General features: G+C 38.2%; 1 protein-coding gene across 1 annotated transcript in view; it reads right to left on the reverse strand.

Moving 5' to 3' along the window:
- Positions 1 to 3,940: 3,940 nt before the first annotated feature.
- The window catches only part of ITGA1 (integrin subunit alpha 1), a 2,125,719-nt gene continuing 2,111,901 nt past the window's right edge, over positions 3,941 to 17,758 (reverse strand). The window contains exon 30 of the mRNA XM_044077325.1: positions 3,941 to 6,044. Coding sequence (XP_043933260.1) covers positions 5,988 to 6,044 — 57 coding nt within the window. The 3' untranslated portion in view covers positions 3,941 to 5,987. The remainder of the gene's footprint in view (positions 6,045 to 17,758) is intronic.

Consider the following 17,758-nt stretch of genomic DNA (forward strand, 5'->3'; position numbering starts at 1 on the left):
AGGGTTTTTTTTGTACATCATCAAAATTAAAATATACAATTCACATACAAGGGAAAATAATATGTCATGCTTTGTTGGCACCGTGCATAAAGTGCATTGGGTAGAAAATAGCAATTACATTATCCAATTACTATTCAAAAAAATATATATGCAACCTAAATCTGGTTTAAGCCAGTGTCAACATTTAGGACCTAGATGTTATCAATGTACTCTGGATATAATGTCAGTATGTGGGCTATAAATAGAACAAGAATGTGATTTTCTTGAATGCATGCAGAAAACAGGATTATGAAATCAATTTGTCAAGATAATATGGGTGTTGCTTATTTAAGCTTTGTTCAGAAATGGTTTTATTTCCTGAGACATATCATTACATTACAACATTCTTTCTCATGTTCTTTTTCCACGTTATATTTCTTATACTGTTTTTTTTATCAATTCACTGCTGCTTATCACCCAGCAAATCTGTCATACAGACCATGGACATGAAATGCTGCCTTATTGGTGGGCCTTCAAAATCAATGCCTCAGATAGTATGACTTTGTTTCTGCAATCCCACTCAAACTGTTATGTAATATAGTCATTGCAAGGTATGTGAGAGGTATGAGTATCATCCAACTGTAGGTTTACTGTTGTACTGCCTAGAGTCTTATTTAAACTCAATCTGCATTTACATCGATTACTTACATATTTCTGTTTATGTGCTAATCATGTAAATTCTCTATGTAAAAGTGTCTCTTTTCAGAAATGATTTGAATATGTCAGTTTAAATGACTTGCTCCTTGATGGGGCTAGTAATTGATTTAATTCCAAAGAGTAAACCACCAGGCTAGAAGAACCACAGACCACAAACAAACAGAGCTCACAAAACTTAAGTTTTTAAGTGGAGTCTTAGCAAAGAAGGCCTTGCTGACAGAATTACAGTCAAGACAACCATGTTTGGTGAAGCACCCCAAAGACTAATTGGTCACTCTGCAGATGTCTGCAACAGAGATATTACCAGACCTAGCACTGCAGTGTGTTTTGATCACATCATTAGCCAGTAGGTAGTTAGTGAGCTCCTGATAACAGAAAATGTAGCAGGTCATCTATTGAAAATGTGTGTTTCACAAGTGTAATCCCTTCCCTCCTCCAAGCAAATTAACTGATCAGCAAGTCCATTTCCTAAGCTCATGTGCATTTTTCACAGGCAGTGTACATCAAAAGTCTGAAGGGATTTTTCTCTTTCCTGCTTTCTACTACTATTAAGAAAGTCAGGAGATGATTGTTTCAGTGAAACTTGGAAATCACTTCTTGGAGGAAATGTGGTTTGGTTCTAAGAGACAACCTATCCTTGTTAAAGACCAAATACAGCCCCCCTTCATATGTGGACTTAAGCTCTAAGCTCCTAAGGGCACTAGAAAAACAAATTTCCAAGACGTTTACTACAACGTGAAGTTAGCAAGTGGAAATAGTCAATCAACAAACCAATCAATCATGAAATTTTGTTCCCAGTGGCATGGAGGGGTTCTTTAAAGGAAAGCAGAGGGGCATCACTTACGGGCAAGTGAGAAGTGTGTTATAGTTGTGCATTCCACAATGCTATGATACACAGCAATAGCAAGACCATATACTTATCATGAAACAGATAAAACCCAAGCCAGAGAGGTGCCTAAGATAAATCAGAGTCAGCAAAAAGTTAACTACCCTGGGTGGACAAAGTACTTCTCTGCCCAAGCAGGAAACTGATTTTACAGTGCAGCACTGATCTGCAGACTGAAGACTTCCTAGCAGCCTTAGCAACCTCTGTGCATCCCATCATTGACCCAAACAGGATCAGGCATCTATGTCAGGACCACACTGACATCTCTTCCTCCAACATGGGCGAGCACATGTTGACCTCTCACTTCCACCCTCCACTACTAGATTCACCAGCAGTTAAGAGCATCTCTACTTCAGATCTATACTAAAACCTATATCAGCCAGTATCTCTTCAGACATGCTACACTGAGATACTACATCAGGGCTATAAACCACTGACTAAAACAAAAAGCACATTACATCTTTCATTCCAGGTTGGGTGGATATAAAATAGCAGGTCATGGTCACAAGAAGGAAAAAAAAATAAAAAATATATATAGAAACTGTTCTTGCTAACTCCTCATAAGATTTCACATTCAGAGCAGTGGACATTTTTCTATGGGAGCTGCTTTATGGATTTTGTTACACTCCTTGCAAGATGGTTGTCACATCTGAAACTCCAAACTGCTGGAGATGGCAGAAATCTATATTATCTGTAAGAAGGACATAGCACATTTTTGTTAGAGGAACCCCTTCAGCCTTTTTTTTCAAACCATTGATTCTTTAATGAAAGAGAATGAACAGGTAAAACTAAGAAGTTGTTTTTTTTTTTTGTTATTATAGGAGGATCGAGGACACAGAAAAATATTGATTCTTTTTACTAAAAAATGTTTAACTCCCAGATGCAACAAACACCTTTGTTGTTACCATTGCCAACATGTATATATATATATATATATATATATATATATATATATATATATATATATATATATATATATATATATATAATATGTATATGTGTATGTATACTGGTCTAATTTGTGTGATCAAAGATTTAGAACATCAAACATCATATGATCATATAATGCTAGTGCAAGACAATTGTCTTGAAACTGCAAATGGCTCAGAGACGTTTGAGGCCATTTACTGAAAATAGATTTTAAGTAAGCTATCAACAAGATGCAGCCAGTAGAAAAGAAGAGTGGATTGAATTCCAGAGTTCACTATCTTTAAAAAAAAATAGGCACACAAATGTGCATGTCTTTATACTTTGATAGTTAACCGGACACAGATATTTACTATTAAACTTGGATTATTACTGTGACTCTGCCAATTTTATTCCTTATCTGTGAAACTAGGCAGAAAAAATCCTCAAAATTCATGTGTCAAATTTATGTTGAAAAGTCCATCCACAGTAATTCTGTACAGGTGAACACAGATTTTTCTTTTTATTTTACATTTGTTTCAGTGGTTTATATTTAATTGAAAATGAAAACAATAAAATAAACCCGCTTCATACTATGGCACTAACAATGTAGACTCCTGTCAGTTAAAGGCCTGTGTGGTAAACTTTCTCTCAGTCACTATACTCAAATATACACAATATTGTTTGACCAATAAATAAATGCACAAAAATTCCATACATCACAGAAGGAAGATATGATACTATGGGGTGTTAATCTGTACACTTGTCTATCACTCAATTTCACATTTTTTTTTAATTTTTCTCTGTCTCGTACTTTCTTACTTACATCATCTATCTTCTGAGGACACTGGCCTGAACATTGTTACAAGTTATGTTTGGAAGTATGAAGTAATACCTGAAACTCAAATATAATATGCCCTCTTGATGTGGAATACTTTAATAAACTCAGAGGGATTTGCATTCAAAGTTCAGGAAGCATTGTTCAACATATGTCTGTATTATACCTCCTCATCACTTGTTTTATCATTCATTACTATATATATATATATATATATATATGTGTATAAAATAAGCACCAAACTATATACAGACAATAACAAAAGGGTTTTATTACTCATAGCTGGGATAATGTCTGATACTTCAATCCCAAAATCCCTTGCAGTCATTGTACTAATAGGCACCACTAAGGGAGTCACAGGGCTGCAGTTCATTTGCTGGTTATTTTGATCTCCTTTAAGGCACAAAAGCTGTTGATGATCCTTGAGAACAGCACTTCCAAAATAGACATCTGGTGTTGTTCTACAGAATCTGTAGGACACACACTGCAGATTAGACAGTCTTCTAGCACTGCTTATTGCTTGGATGTCATGTAGACTAACTGACAAGACTTTCAGTAATGTAAAACAAAGCTAAAATTAAGCAAGGAGTAATCAATTTACATCAGCTGAAAAGAAAAAAAAAAACAAAACAAAATGTTTCTAATTGTTCACTGCCCTCAGACACGGATTTAAACACGTGAAGTCATCTACATCTCCATAACACCAAGACAATATATTCAGATTTTATATTCCACACTGAAGGTATTTACAATGGTTAGATTTCATGAACAGGAGAATCACTGAACAGCAGTCTTTGTTACTTGATCTAGGCCCACTGTAAATCTGGTTGAGTAGTACTAACTATGTTCATGTCTACATAATAACTACCTTAGTAGATATCCAATGTCAAAGCATAAGCAGCAGCTACATATTCACACCTATCCTAGTGACCGCAGCATGAAGCATGTCATACAAATAATACAAATGCACCGCTGTCCATCAGCGTTACATTAACTTATTCACATTAGTACATCCTCCACCGCTCAGTGTCATTTGCACTTATGCTCACTGTCCCTGGTATCCACTTCTATGTTTTGCAGAGAAAGTTAAACTGTTTATTCCATAGGGTACTGTCTTTAATGCAGATGACCTACAGAATAGCAGACTGCTCATTTTTAATGTTAACTCTCTCTCTCTCTCTTTCACCTGTCAAATTAACATACATTGCTCAATGTCTACCCCCATCTCTTGAATCAATGTACAGCAGTCATTGTCCCGAGTCATCTGCAGCTCCTAAGTAAAATGGTAATGTTCTCTGTTCAGAGTATCCCCTCCTTATACCCACTGCTTACAGTAGTACGATTGGTACACCACGTCTTAATACAGCATACCATACTGGCTCCTGAATATGCTGATTATTCAGGATTCTTATAATGTTGGAATTGTTTTGGAAGGAGATGGCTAAAAGCCTTGTATGCATGCACAGAGATGGGGTATGCAAAGGAAGTGTTGAGACTTACAAACTCTCTACTATAAAATGCAAACCAAAGGGAAAGGACACTATGTCATCATAAGGGGATACCTTAGAAGCAGCTATGGCATAATATTATAGTTTTCAGATTTTTTTGAATCAAATAAATGTCAAAAAATATCTTAGCAGAATTCTGCCATCCTATTTCTGTAGGAAGCAATACAGGCATGTACCCTTTGCACAATTTTAATACCTGCCGGATGACACTTTTATAGGCAACCAATCCCATCTTACTGTCATGGTTTAATAAGTTATAGTGGATTCACGCCTTATTGAGCCATATAAAATATTCATGACCACCATCCTATATTTTCTTCTAGTTAAAATTCTTTCCATTGGATCTCATAATTAAGACATAAGCAGTGTGGTCTCCATTAAACCCCATCAAGCTATATTAACTAAAATTCAGCCCTTATAAATTGTATATATAACACAGTCCATATGATTTAGGGCCCATGAGCTCTGTTCAGGTGAAACTTGCATTTGACTGCACAGCAGTATGCTATACACCTGCTCAAGTGCCTAAACATAATTTTGCAAAACTGTTTTGATCATGTTTCTTCTACTCCTATATCACTAGGAGTACTAGTTTTGTCACTCATGGTGGTCTCTCTTGTTAGACTCTGGGCCTACAGTGAACCTTATAGTCTAAGACAAAAGACAGCTCTGCACACTCCTTGCATTAGCAAAGAAAAATATTCACTATGTTCACTGGACAGGCACTTGTCTCTATAATCTTCTTTGCTGATGATGTGAACAACTGTGATATTGCTTCGTTAATCAAGGACACAAGGAAAAGGTAAAATACTGAAAACAGAAACAATATAAGTAAGGATAAGAATTAATTCAAACATTCCCAGTGCACAGCTTACCCTTGAGAAAGAAGTGAGTGCTTGCAAACAGTCTTATACAAAATAATTTAAATTTACAGTTCACAGAATTTTTGTGCAAAAGCATTAGCTAACAGGATCTGTTACTTATTTTACAATTGTCAAAATAATCATAATATCTCCTTCATAATTTTACAAATCATTGACACCCATACAATGTATGATAGTACATACAGTGCACATAAGGACATTTTTACAATATAATTTACAGTTTGGTCTTAAAAAAATGCTACAGCTACAGCAAAAATGCTTTGTTCCTCCTATTTATACTCCTCCCCTTCTTGTTTTTCCTTCAGTGGTCGTTTGAAAAATCCAAGCTGTAAAATTAAAGAGATGAATAAATATATAAGCAAAAGAGATAAATATATTGATAAGTAAAGTAACTATAAACATATTCATCATACAGATTTAACACTTGTATATCTAAATTTGGCAATACCAGCAACTTAAAAAAAAACAACTACTTGAATTGATAGAGATGTTTTATTTATCAACATGGATTAGTATGTTTTATATACATGTGCTGCAGGTCTAGGCCTTGAATTCACAATACAATTCTTAAAGCATTTATATAAAACTGCTATTTTAGCAGGCAGTAACATATTTGGAATTATTCTATAGTAACTTCATATTGACTGGGATATCAGAAGATTGACATGAGCAGATGTACAGCACTGAATGTTCTTCAGGTAAAGATAAACCTGTGACTGCACTAAATGTCTGTTACCGTAGGATATCACACTTGACTATCTCTTCCCAATTCAGAAAAAGAAGGAATGGTGATTTTAAATGGATACAACTGGTGCAGTGTTAGTGTTAGAAATACATAATAAGGGCTATAGTAGATCCAGATCAACATCCGCAGTGGTGCAGCAGTAGAGTTGTTGCCTCACAGCAAGAGGTTCTCCCGTTTGATTCTTGGCTGGAGTGCGGGGAGTGCCTTCTGTGTGGAGTCTGCATGTCCTCCCCGCGGTTGGGTGGGCATTCGAAAGACATGCGTAAATGGGCGTGCCTTCATTAAAGGTTGAACGTCGAGCTGCCACCTTGGCGTTTGTCAAAATCTACTTCCAATCATTAGCGGACTGGAGTTCCGCTGTGGCGACCCCTAACCGAGAAAAGCCGAAAGACAACAACAACAGTAGATCCAGATCAGTTTATGTGCAACAGCTCCAAACTTCATTTATGTGTTTCTTATGAAAACTGAGTAACTCATTTTGATACGTTGGTCACTGAAGAACAGAAAGAAAGAAAAGCGGTGCAGAAGCACTAAGGCAGAGCAACTCATTCAGGTAATGAGAAGCAGGTGGTCTGTTTCTATAGAAAGTATGAGGTCCTTCGAGGAAAGTCAATATTTATGCCCACAAAAAGCAACGAAAAAACAAAGCATCAGTCAGAACTAGGGTCTCTACCTTTGGAAAACAAACAAACAAACAAAAAAATAGACAAAAGCAATAGTAACCATAAGGAATATCAGGACCCATGTAGTGAGTCCCAAAATATGGAGACAGAATGAGAAAAATGAATTTGGTATACCAAGTCCAAGAGAGCCATTTCTCTGAATGTTCCTTGTTCTCAGAGGCATGGCAATAGCAATCTCTGAGTTGGTATATATAAGCTTAAGGTGTGTGGGGGGGGGAGTTTGTCCCACAGCAAAAAAGACGTTTAAAGGAAAAGAGTGATGTTTGATATTCATACTTCTGCGGTCTCAATTTTTTTTTTCGACGTGTCAGTATTCTGTGTTACAAGTGCTGATACTTCAATAGGGAGCCCAAAAGCCACACCTCTTCACTTTTTTTTTAGAACATGGACCGCATCACAAAAGCAACAAAACAAAACTGCCATCCAGAGGCAGTGACTACAAATCCCAATATTCTATTTGCATTGGCAAGCAGAATTCTGGAGTTTGAAAAGTCATTTTAATATCATTGGATCAGCATTCAATTTTCTGGACACTGTAAATGATGGAAACCTTGTGGAGAAAGGCAGATGAGATAACGCAAAATGTAAAGAGAAACACAATATAATGATGTCAGTTCTCATACTGATGAAGAAAAAGAAGGAAGCTGTGAGACCTCCAACAGAATAATGCTGCTTATAGGAATATACAAACATTATTAGCACTTGGGTATTTGCCTTGATTCTTTCTCACAAACAGAGCCATAACTAGGCCATCTGGTCCCTAGGCAGTTTTGCAGTGTCCCAGACTCAAGCCACTACTCAATGAAAACATAACAAAAAAAAAGTTATTCTGTAACTGTAGCAAGCTGCTTGCTACAACTGTAACACGCATACTGAGCTACTAACTGCAAGTATGAACGCAATACTGGCATTCATTTGTGAAGCAGGGATATCTTTGTGGCTCCATTAATGAATGCCAGTAGTGCATTAATACCCCAGTTGCACCTATCATTTGCACACCCTAACAGCTTGCACCAGGGGCAGTCACCCCCCCCCCCTTCAAGTCACCCTTGTTATGGCCCTGCTCATAAAAATTAACTATAATTCAATATGTATGTCAAACTAAAATTTGACATACATATTGCCCAAACCATCAAAAAAGTACACATCAAACTACATACCCTATACAGGGCCAAACCATTCCTAACTTCAAATGCCAGACTAGCCACTGCTTGCACATACCTTCCATCTACCCTTTTCTATGGCTGACCTCAACAATCTAGAATCTTCTTACCATAAAATTGCCAAATTTGCCACAAATCACCCACACAAATCCCACCACTGCTCATCTCTTTTAATATTAAACTGGTTAGAGCTCCCCAACCTATCTTTCAATCAACTATCCTTAGCCCGCAAAATAATCTAGCACCCCAACAACTGCCCTGCCATCTCCTCTTTACTCCAACCTAATACTAACAGCAGATCCCAGATCCGTCAAATCTTCCAACAGACTCCTTCTAAAAGTATCCAACTCCCACAACCAACATGGTGACTCCCTCTATTCACACAGAATAGCCAAACTCTGGAACACCCTCCCAGACACTATATCAAAAACTCCAGTTCATAATCAGTTCAAATCACTCCTAAAGGAATACCTCACCAGACACAGGCTCTGCTCCTGCCTCTCCCCAGGCTATTGTAGTTCCCCACTCTTACTTACCTATCTCACCTGATCATCTAACATCCCTTTTGTAAACTTTAACTTATATACTTTCTACCGTTTGCTCTTGTTCAGTTCTACTATTTGTATTATATTTACTGTAACTTGTTTGTTTTGTGCTACTGTGGAGTTTTTCCTCCCTGGCTCTCCACTAGTAAAATGAACCTTGCTTTGTACTGTTTTCTAGATGCTGTAAATAATTCTACTGTACTAATGTCTACTGTTACTATATTTGTTTATTGTCTTATATTACTATGGAGCTTTTCTTTCTGGGTCTCCGCTGAAAACGGGCCTCTGGCCCAGTCAGACATACCTGGTCAACAAATGTAATAAATAAATAAATAAATAAAATATAATGCAGAGATGGTCATTTTATTTTTCTGTGTGCACACATTCCCCTACTCACTGCCTGTCCTTTTTGCTTCCCTCTGGTCCATCTGTTGCTCAGTACGATGTAACAGCCTGTCCCATTCACCTCCCATGAAAAGTGAGAGCTTCAGGGCTCATCCTTTCCTTTCTGGGAATGACAGCCACATCAGCTGATTCATTATCTGGGGGCAAGAGTAAGGAGTTGTGCAGTTGTGCCAGTCTAACAAGTTACACCAACTACATTCCAACACCTGGCCTAACTATTCCTCATGGGAAATGTGACTTCCACTATGCACAGCCTTCTGGGAGAGTTACTAACCTCTCCCTTAAAAGCTGTCCTGGCTATGTGCACCTAGCAATCCCTCTGTGCCAGAAATACCCCTACATCCATTTATTTGTGTTTGTCAGCAAGGCTGAACCCCCCCCCCTCCAGATAGGTAACATGGCAAGCGCTGCTCACTTACACCTCCCTGCTCCCCACACTACCACTCAGACATTGACTATCTGCAGCATAGTCAGGGCTTTATCCTTCTGTGCCACAAAGATGCTCTTCAGTTGGTCATTTTTAAAGAAAAGTTTCACCTTCAATGTAAATAATTTTATTCAAGTTATTTTTTTCTCACCGTATCATAGGTTTATAAGTGATTATTAGGTTAAGATTAATATTACTATTAAGGTTAATATCAATTATTAAGTAAATCTTACAACTTTTCACACTTTTCAATAATGTGGGGGAGGGGATGGAGCCTGGGAGGGTTTGAATTCTTTTTTAAGAACTACCACTTCAACGTGTTAAAAACCTGCCTTTTTATCTCTTTTGTATTTTAGAAAATGGAAATAGACCAGTAAGGGTTTATATCAGTTTAAAGAAAGCAAAGATTAGAGACGTTCAGTTAAAAAGAAGCACTGTCTCTGTTTTCATAGCAAGTAAAACTGTCTTTGTAACTGAATGAAGGAAAGACAAAACCTAATTTATGATTTACAGGCTATGTCATATTATTGGAGCCCAGACATCATTTTGGGAGGAAAGCAACTGGAATGAAACTCATAATCACATCAGTGTGTCAGTCCCCATGCTGTCTCTTTTGGGTTATAACAAATTAAAATATAATAATAAACAGTTGTTCTGATGTATTAGTCATCATCTTCTTTTGGCTGTTCCCATTAGGGGTCACCAAAGCAGATCATCTGTTTCGATTTCTTCCTGTCCTCTGCATCTTGCTCTGTCACACCAACCACCTGCATGTCCTCTCTCACCACATCCATAAACCTTATCTTAGGCCTTCCTCTTTTCCTGTTACCTGGTAGCTTCATCCTTAGCATCTTTTTCCCAATATACTCAGCATCCCTCCTCAGCACATGTCCAAACCAATGTAATCTTGCCTCTCTGGCTTTATCTCCAAACCTTCCAACCTGGGCTGACCCTCTAATATACTTATTCCTAATCCTGTCCACCCTCGTCACACCCAGTGCAAGTCTTAACATCTTTAACTCTGCCACATCCAGCTCAAACTCCTGCCTTTTTGTCAATGCCACTTTCTCCAACCCATATAACTTAGCTGGTCTCACTACCCTCTTGTAGACCTTCCCTTTCAGTCTTATTGGTACTTGTCTGTCACAAATCACTCCTGACACTCTTCTCCACCCACTCCATCCTGCCTGTACTCCCTTCTTCACCTCTCTTCCACACTCACCATTACGCTGAACTATTGATCCCAAGTATTTAAACTCATCCACCTTCGCCACCTCTACTCCTTGCATCCTCACCATTCCTCTATCCTCCCTCTCATTCACAGACATATATTCTGTTTGAGTTCAAGTGCAGTAACAAATGCTTTACAACAAAAGGCAGAACCCCTGCAGTATAAGAAATCTTTGGAAATACGTTTACAAACCATGAGAAATGTTCACAAATACAGAAAAACGTGTAAAAACATAGGAAAACTTCTACAAACACAAAAAAAACTCTGTAAAACTTAAAAATGTTTTGGCAAAACTCAGAACAGCTTTTGCAGTGTCAGAGGAGGTTAGGAAATATCAGAATACTGTTAAAACAACTTAAGAGCAGTATATTAACAAACAGATGGTATTTCTTTAACAAGTGCAGGCTGAAAAACAGTGATAAATTCAACAACATCAATAAATGCAGCACAAAAGTGTTAAATCTGTGTCTGATCTCATCTGTCAACATGTCCATCACCATTGCAAATAAGAAAGGGCTCAGAGCTGATCCTTGATGTAATCTCACCTCCACTTTAAATACATCCGTCACTCCCACCGCAGACCTCACCACTGTCACACTACCCTCGTACATATCCTGTACCACTCTTACATACTTCTCTGACACTCCCGACTTCCTCATACAATACCACAACTCTTCTATAGGCACCCTGTCATATGCTTTCTCTAAGTCTACAAAAACACAATGCAACTCCTTCTGACCTTCTCTGTACTTCTCCATCAACACTCTCAGAGCAAACATCGCATCTGTAGTGCTCTTTCCCGGCATGAAACCATACTGCTGCTCACTAATCATCACCTCCCTTCTTAACCTAGCTTTCACTACTCTTTCTCATAACTTCATGCTGTGACTGATCAATTGAATCCCTCTGTAGTTACTACAGCTCTGCACATCGCCCTTATTCTTAAAAAAAATCGGTACCAAAACACTTTTTCTCCATTCCTCAGGCATCCTCTCACTTTCCAAGATTTCATTAAACAATCTGGTTAAAAAGTCCACTGCCATTTCACCTAAACACCTCCATGCTTCCACAGGTATGTCATCTGGACCAACAGCCTTTCCATTCTTCATCCTCTTCACAGCTATCCTTACTTCCTCCTTGCTAATCCATTGTACTTCATGATTCACTATCCCCACATCATCCAACCTTCTCTCCCTCTCATTCTCTTCATTCATCAACCCCTCAAAGTACTCTTTCCATCTCCTCAACACACTCTTCTCACTTGTGAGTATGTTTCCCTCATTATCCTTTATCACCTTTATCTGCTGCACATCTTTCCTAGCTCGGTCCCTCTGTCTAGCTAATCAGTACAGGTCCTTTTCGCCCGCCTCAATGTCCAACCTTTCATATAACTCTTCATATGCCTTATTCTTAGCCTTTGTCACCTCTCTCTTTGCCATGCATCTCATCTCCTTATACTCCTGTCTACTTTCTTCATCTCTCTGACAATCCCACTTCTTCTTTGCCAACCTCTTTCTCTGTATACTCTCCTGTACTTCCTCATTCCCCCACCATGTCTCCTTGTTGTCCTTCCTCTGTCTAGATGTTATACCAAGCACCTTTCTAGCCATCTCCCTTACTAGCTCTGTTGTAGTTACCCAACTATTTGGTAACTCTTTACTGCCACCCAGTGCCTGTCTTAACTCATCCCTGAACTCCACCTCACAATTACCCTTTTTCAATTTCCACCATTTGATCCTTGGTGCTGCCCTTACACTCCTCCTCCTCTTCTTGATCACCAACGTCATCCTACAAACCACCATCCTATGCTGCCTAACTACACTTTCCCCGGTCACCACTTTACAGTCTCCAATCTCCTTCAAACTGGCCCTCCTACATAAGATATAATCCACCTGTGTGCATCTTCCTCCACTCTTGTATGTCACCCTATGCTCCTCTCTCATGTTAAAATACGTATTCACCACAGCCATATCCATCCTTTTTGCAAAATCCACTACCATCTGACCTTCTGCATTCCTTTGTTTAACACCATACCTACCCATCACTTCCTCATCCCCTCTGTTCCCTTCACCAACATGCCCATTGAAATCTGCTCCAATCACCACTCTCTCACCCTTGGGTACAGTCATCACCACTTCATCCAACTCACTCCAAAAATTTTCTTTCTCATCCATCACACACCCAACTTGTGGAGCATATGCACTAACAACATTCATCATTACACCATCAATTTCCAGCTTCATAAACATCACTCTATCCGACACTCTTTTCACCTCCAAAACACTCTTAGCATACTGTTCCTTCAGGATAACTTCTATGCTATTTCTCCTCCCATCCACATCATGATAAAACAATTTGAGCACACCTCCAATACACCTAGCCTTACTCATCTTCCATCTAGTCTCTTGCACACACAATGTACCAACCTTCCTTCTGTTCATCATATCGGCTAGCTCTCTCCCTATACCAGTCATACTGCCAACATTCAAAGTTCCGACCCTCATTACCACAGTCCTAGCCTTTCTCCTCTCTTCCTGCCTTCATCCATGCCTTCTGCCTCTTCTCCTCCTTTGGCCAACAGTAGCCCAATTTCTGCCAGCACCCTGTTGGCTAACAGTACTGTTGGAAGTCGTTGTACACCCAGGCCTCGACCAATCCGGTATGTAAATATTTACTGGTGTCCGCATTAATTATTTGGCGAAGTTTTATGCCGGATGCCCTTCCTGATGCAACCCTCCCCATTTATCCGGGCTTGGGACCGGCACAAAGAAATGCACTGGCTTGTGATGTATTAGTAATGTATACAATATCAAGATTTTGACATTTGTTTGTTTATATATTTAACTTTCTTAGCTAAGTAACTGACAGTCAGTTTTCAGGCAGTAAAAACTTTTCAAACTGACACGTACAAACAGATTACCTTATGATTTATTTTTCAAACCGAAATTACTACCACTTTGAATAATATCCAGTAGTGTACTTTTAAATTAATGTTATTGAAACAAGTCACTGTATTCTGTGTGGGGATGGTAGCACTGATACACTTCATTTAAAACTATAGTTGTACTTTTACATTGTTTGAATCACTGCACTGCATACAGCGATAACGCTATCTATGTACATATTTTCACTAGTTGCACATCTGTCTCTATCATACCTCTCATGCTCTTAGACCAAGAAATCTATACAAAGCCACAAATAAAGGGGCTCTAAGGCCCAAAAATATAGACACATTTTTAAATATTGCTCTTACAAACTTAGAAAGTTGATAGAATAAAAGCTTTTGCATTAAAATTAATTTTCTGAATAATATGAAGTCTGAAACTTAAATGTCTGCCATTATTTTCTGACTTCAGTCCTCAATGATTTACCAGTGATTTTCCAGAAAACCACTATTTTATGAGAAGCAGACCAAAAATGTAAGACAAACATTCAAACTTTTTGTGAAAATCTGGACAGTTGAGAAGTATGGTCTCTATGTATCATTACAGTGGATTCCTGAATGTAGAGTGATTTTAGTAAGACAGCTTAGTAGGCACCAGTTCCCTAGACCTAGCAAGGTTTCTTACAACATTTACATTATTTGCATTATTTATGATTGTTAAAAAAGTATGTTTTCAGCAGATTTCAATAGAGAGTTTATCTTTTTGTATTATTGTCTGGTATACTATTTCACATTATAGGCACGGTTTTGTAAAAGACTCTTCTGTTACCTTGGTATATCGGAATCTACATAGCTGTAGGGTGTTGTGATGTCAATGGATGTTTCAGTGGTATTTTTAAAGATGGGCAGTGCCTTTCATTTAATATTTCGTTAAAGTGTGTTCTTGGTTCAGCTGGTTGCCATTTGGTTTTCTGCATGGTAGTACAATAGTGTTCTCTCTTATATGATAAATTAATGAATTTCTATATTTTGTTCTTGGCTGTCTGAAGGACAGCAGTATCTTAGTGAGGATATTGTTGCTTAATGATGTTCAAACTTCAGAAGTAAGCAAGTAAGAGATTTTACAGGATATGCTTATCTGTGTTAGAACTTTGCCTGCCTGTTATTCTGCATGGTTGCCCAAAGGTAACCTGTTAGCTAACAAAATTCCCATATAGCTTTGTAATTCTGTTGAGGGTATGAATGAAGCTGAGATTATGCCAGTCTCTACTGAGTTCCTAATATCACGGTAGTAGACATTTGGGTATTAACAGTTACATTATTAGAAGTTGGGCAATTCCATATCTGGGCAAAATCCTCTTGAAACAATGTATGTAATAGCGGCTTGTGTTCTTTTGTAAACATTATATCATCTGTTTACTGTGTGCAGTTGATATTTAAAGATTATTGGACTAGTGATAAATAGAATAGTAAGGCATCTCAGCATTGAGCCTTTTGGGATCTCTTTTGTTGTACAGATTGGCTTTGAGATAACATTTCTAAAGCATACTACAAAAGTCCCATTTTAGAGGTAGTTCTGGAACTACTGAAATACTTCAGTTTTTGGTGTCATTCAAAGGGGGTACAATATTTCTCAGCATGAGAGGATATGATCAACAGGCTATACTGATTTGTTTGGGATGCTCTGCACCTGTCCCATCCAGGCTCTCAAATATTAAATAAAACCTTGTCCATCCAAAGTGCCTTTCCAGGCATTGCAAACATAACAAACTTTCTGTCATAGCAAATCCACCCAAGAAAATCTAAAGATGTTATTACTCAATGCCAGGAATCTAAACAAGAAGCTACACTCCCGACAAGCTCTCCTTACTCTGGAGATTGTAGATGTCTGTGTAATTACTGACACATGGTTTAAATCCATGGACAGCACCCTGGATCCAACCCAGTTTGGTTTTGTTAAGGGCAGGTTAGGCCTACACAACTAAAGCAATGGATTATGGAAAATGCATACTGTCTAGACTGACCTGGCCAATACATTTGACACAATACCCCATTTGGGCATTATAGACTAACTCACTAAGATAAAACTCACTGTCATCCACTGGATAGCCAGCTGGCTCACAGAAATTAGTATTGGGGAGACTACTTCCACAAAGATTCCAGTCATTAGTGGAGTCCCTCAAAGCTCAGTACTGGTGCCATTCCTTTTTGGCATCTACTTCTCAAAAGTCAAGGCCAATATCAAAGGCCTCTGGATGACCAAGTTTTTAGATGACTGCAAATTAGGTGCAGTCATAGAATTCCCCCAAGACCCAAATATCCTGCAAGAAGGCCTGACACAGACTAATAACTGGTGCCAGAACCACTGTCTAAAACTCAATACCAAGAAATGCATAACAGTATCATCTAGGAAAATGGCTTCCCATGGAAACTACCATATTGATAATACATCCCTTGGAGTAGACCCAGTAACCAGGGACGTGGGTATGCATGTAGACAGTAATCTGACCATCATCTGTAATGTGTCTATGGTAGTAAGGAAATCCAAGCTCTGCCACTTATATGCAAGGGTATGGCAACTCGGTCCAAGAATGTCACTGCTCTACTGTACTCAAATTTCATCAGACCAACCAATGAGTGCAGTGTCCCCTTCATTATGCACCTGACCAGGCTTATACAACAACTGGAATGTCAACAGAGGTTCCTCACAAAAAGAATACAATGCATAAAGACATGTCTTGTGTAGACTCCCTCAAAGCTCTATCCCTGTACTTTTACACCTACAGACTGCTGAGAGATAATATGTACTTAGCATACAGGTCTTCCTCTGTTGCTGCTTGTCCCTTAACAAATTCAAGCATAACCTGGACCAGTGTATGTAAAATCAGAAACTTATCTCTGGTCTGGCACCCTTGTCTCAAATAGACAAAGGCAGCTTGTAAATACTAGACTAGCCAAGGCCAGGTCTACATATATTCCTTAAAATAACCCTAGGTACCAAAAGTTGTCAGAAATATTTGGTAAACATGGCTAGACTTAAAAAGGCACAAGGGGTCGTTAGTCTACTATACACATATGAACCTATGAAAAATACAGTTTTGCCCAGCTGCTGAAGTAACACCTGGTAGTTTACAATTACATAGGCATAGTAAAGACCCAGGGAAATGGCACCTATGAGTACTTTGTTTTGTATATTACTGCAGATTTGGTTAGTTAAAGTACATATAACTGTTAGTGTAGAGTTGATAGGATAGAATCCATGCTGTTTGCCTATAACATTTACTTGCATGCATTAGCTTTTCCAGAATTTTGACTCTTGGACAGAAGAAGCAATTGATCAGTGGGAACAGCAATATTAATGTGTGTTTACAACTATGTAGAATTAATTTGTTAGTGAGGGAGCGATTGAATATATGTTTCAATGGGAGGCTTAGCCTGTCCTTAGCAATTTGGGGTGTAATGTGTGGAGAGATATGGTTTAATACATGTGTATCTAGATCTATATATAGAGTGCTAATGTTATGGAAAGTGTTTTTAAGGTAAGGTGTACTACATTACACTATACTTTGTTAACCTAAGAATTGGACCAAGAGAAATGTAACCGCATGTGTGTGTGTGTGTGCGTGTGTGTGTGTGTGTGTGTGTGTGTGTGCGTGCGTGTGTGTATTTATATATATAATATATATATATGCATGTTATGTGTGATTATGATTCTGTTATGTATAATTAAACTTACTTAATTTTAAATAGAAAATGGCATCATTAAGTAGTTTGAAAATATATAACCAAATGCCCTAAATACCGAATATGCAGAGATTTATAAAGTAAAACTCTTTCCTTTCCTGATTTTCACATTTAAACCCTCCTAACATTGGCCTCAGATCTATCTGATTAGTGGTAGTGTTCTGGGAAGTTTTTTAAGGTAAGTTTTAAAGTTAGTTTTTGGGTAGGGGTAGG

Source organism: Protopterus annectens, chromosome 1.part1 (genome assembly GCF_019279795.1).
Source record: "Protopterus annectens isolate FY-2018-M chromosome 1.part1, PAN1.0, whole genome shotgun sequence".
In the NCBI taxonomy this organism is placed as follows: Eukaryota; Metazoa; Chordata; order Ceratodontiformes; family Protopteridae; genus Protopterus; species Protopterus annectens.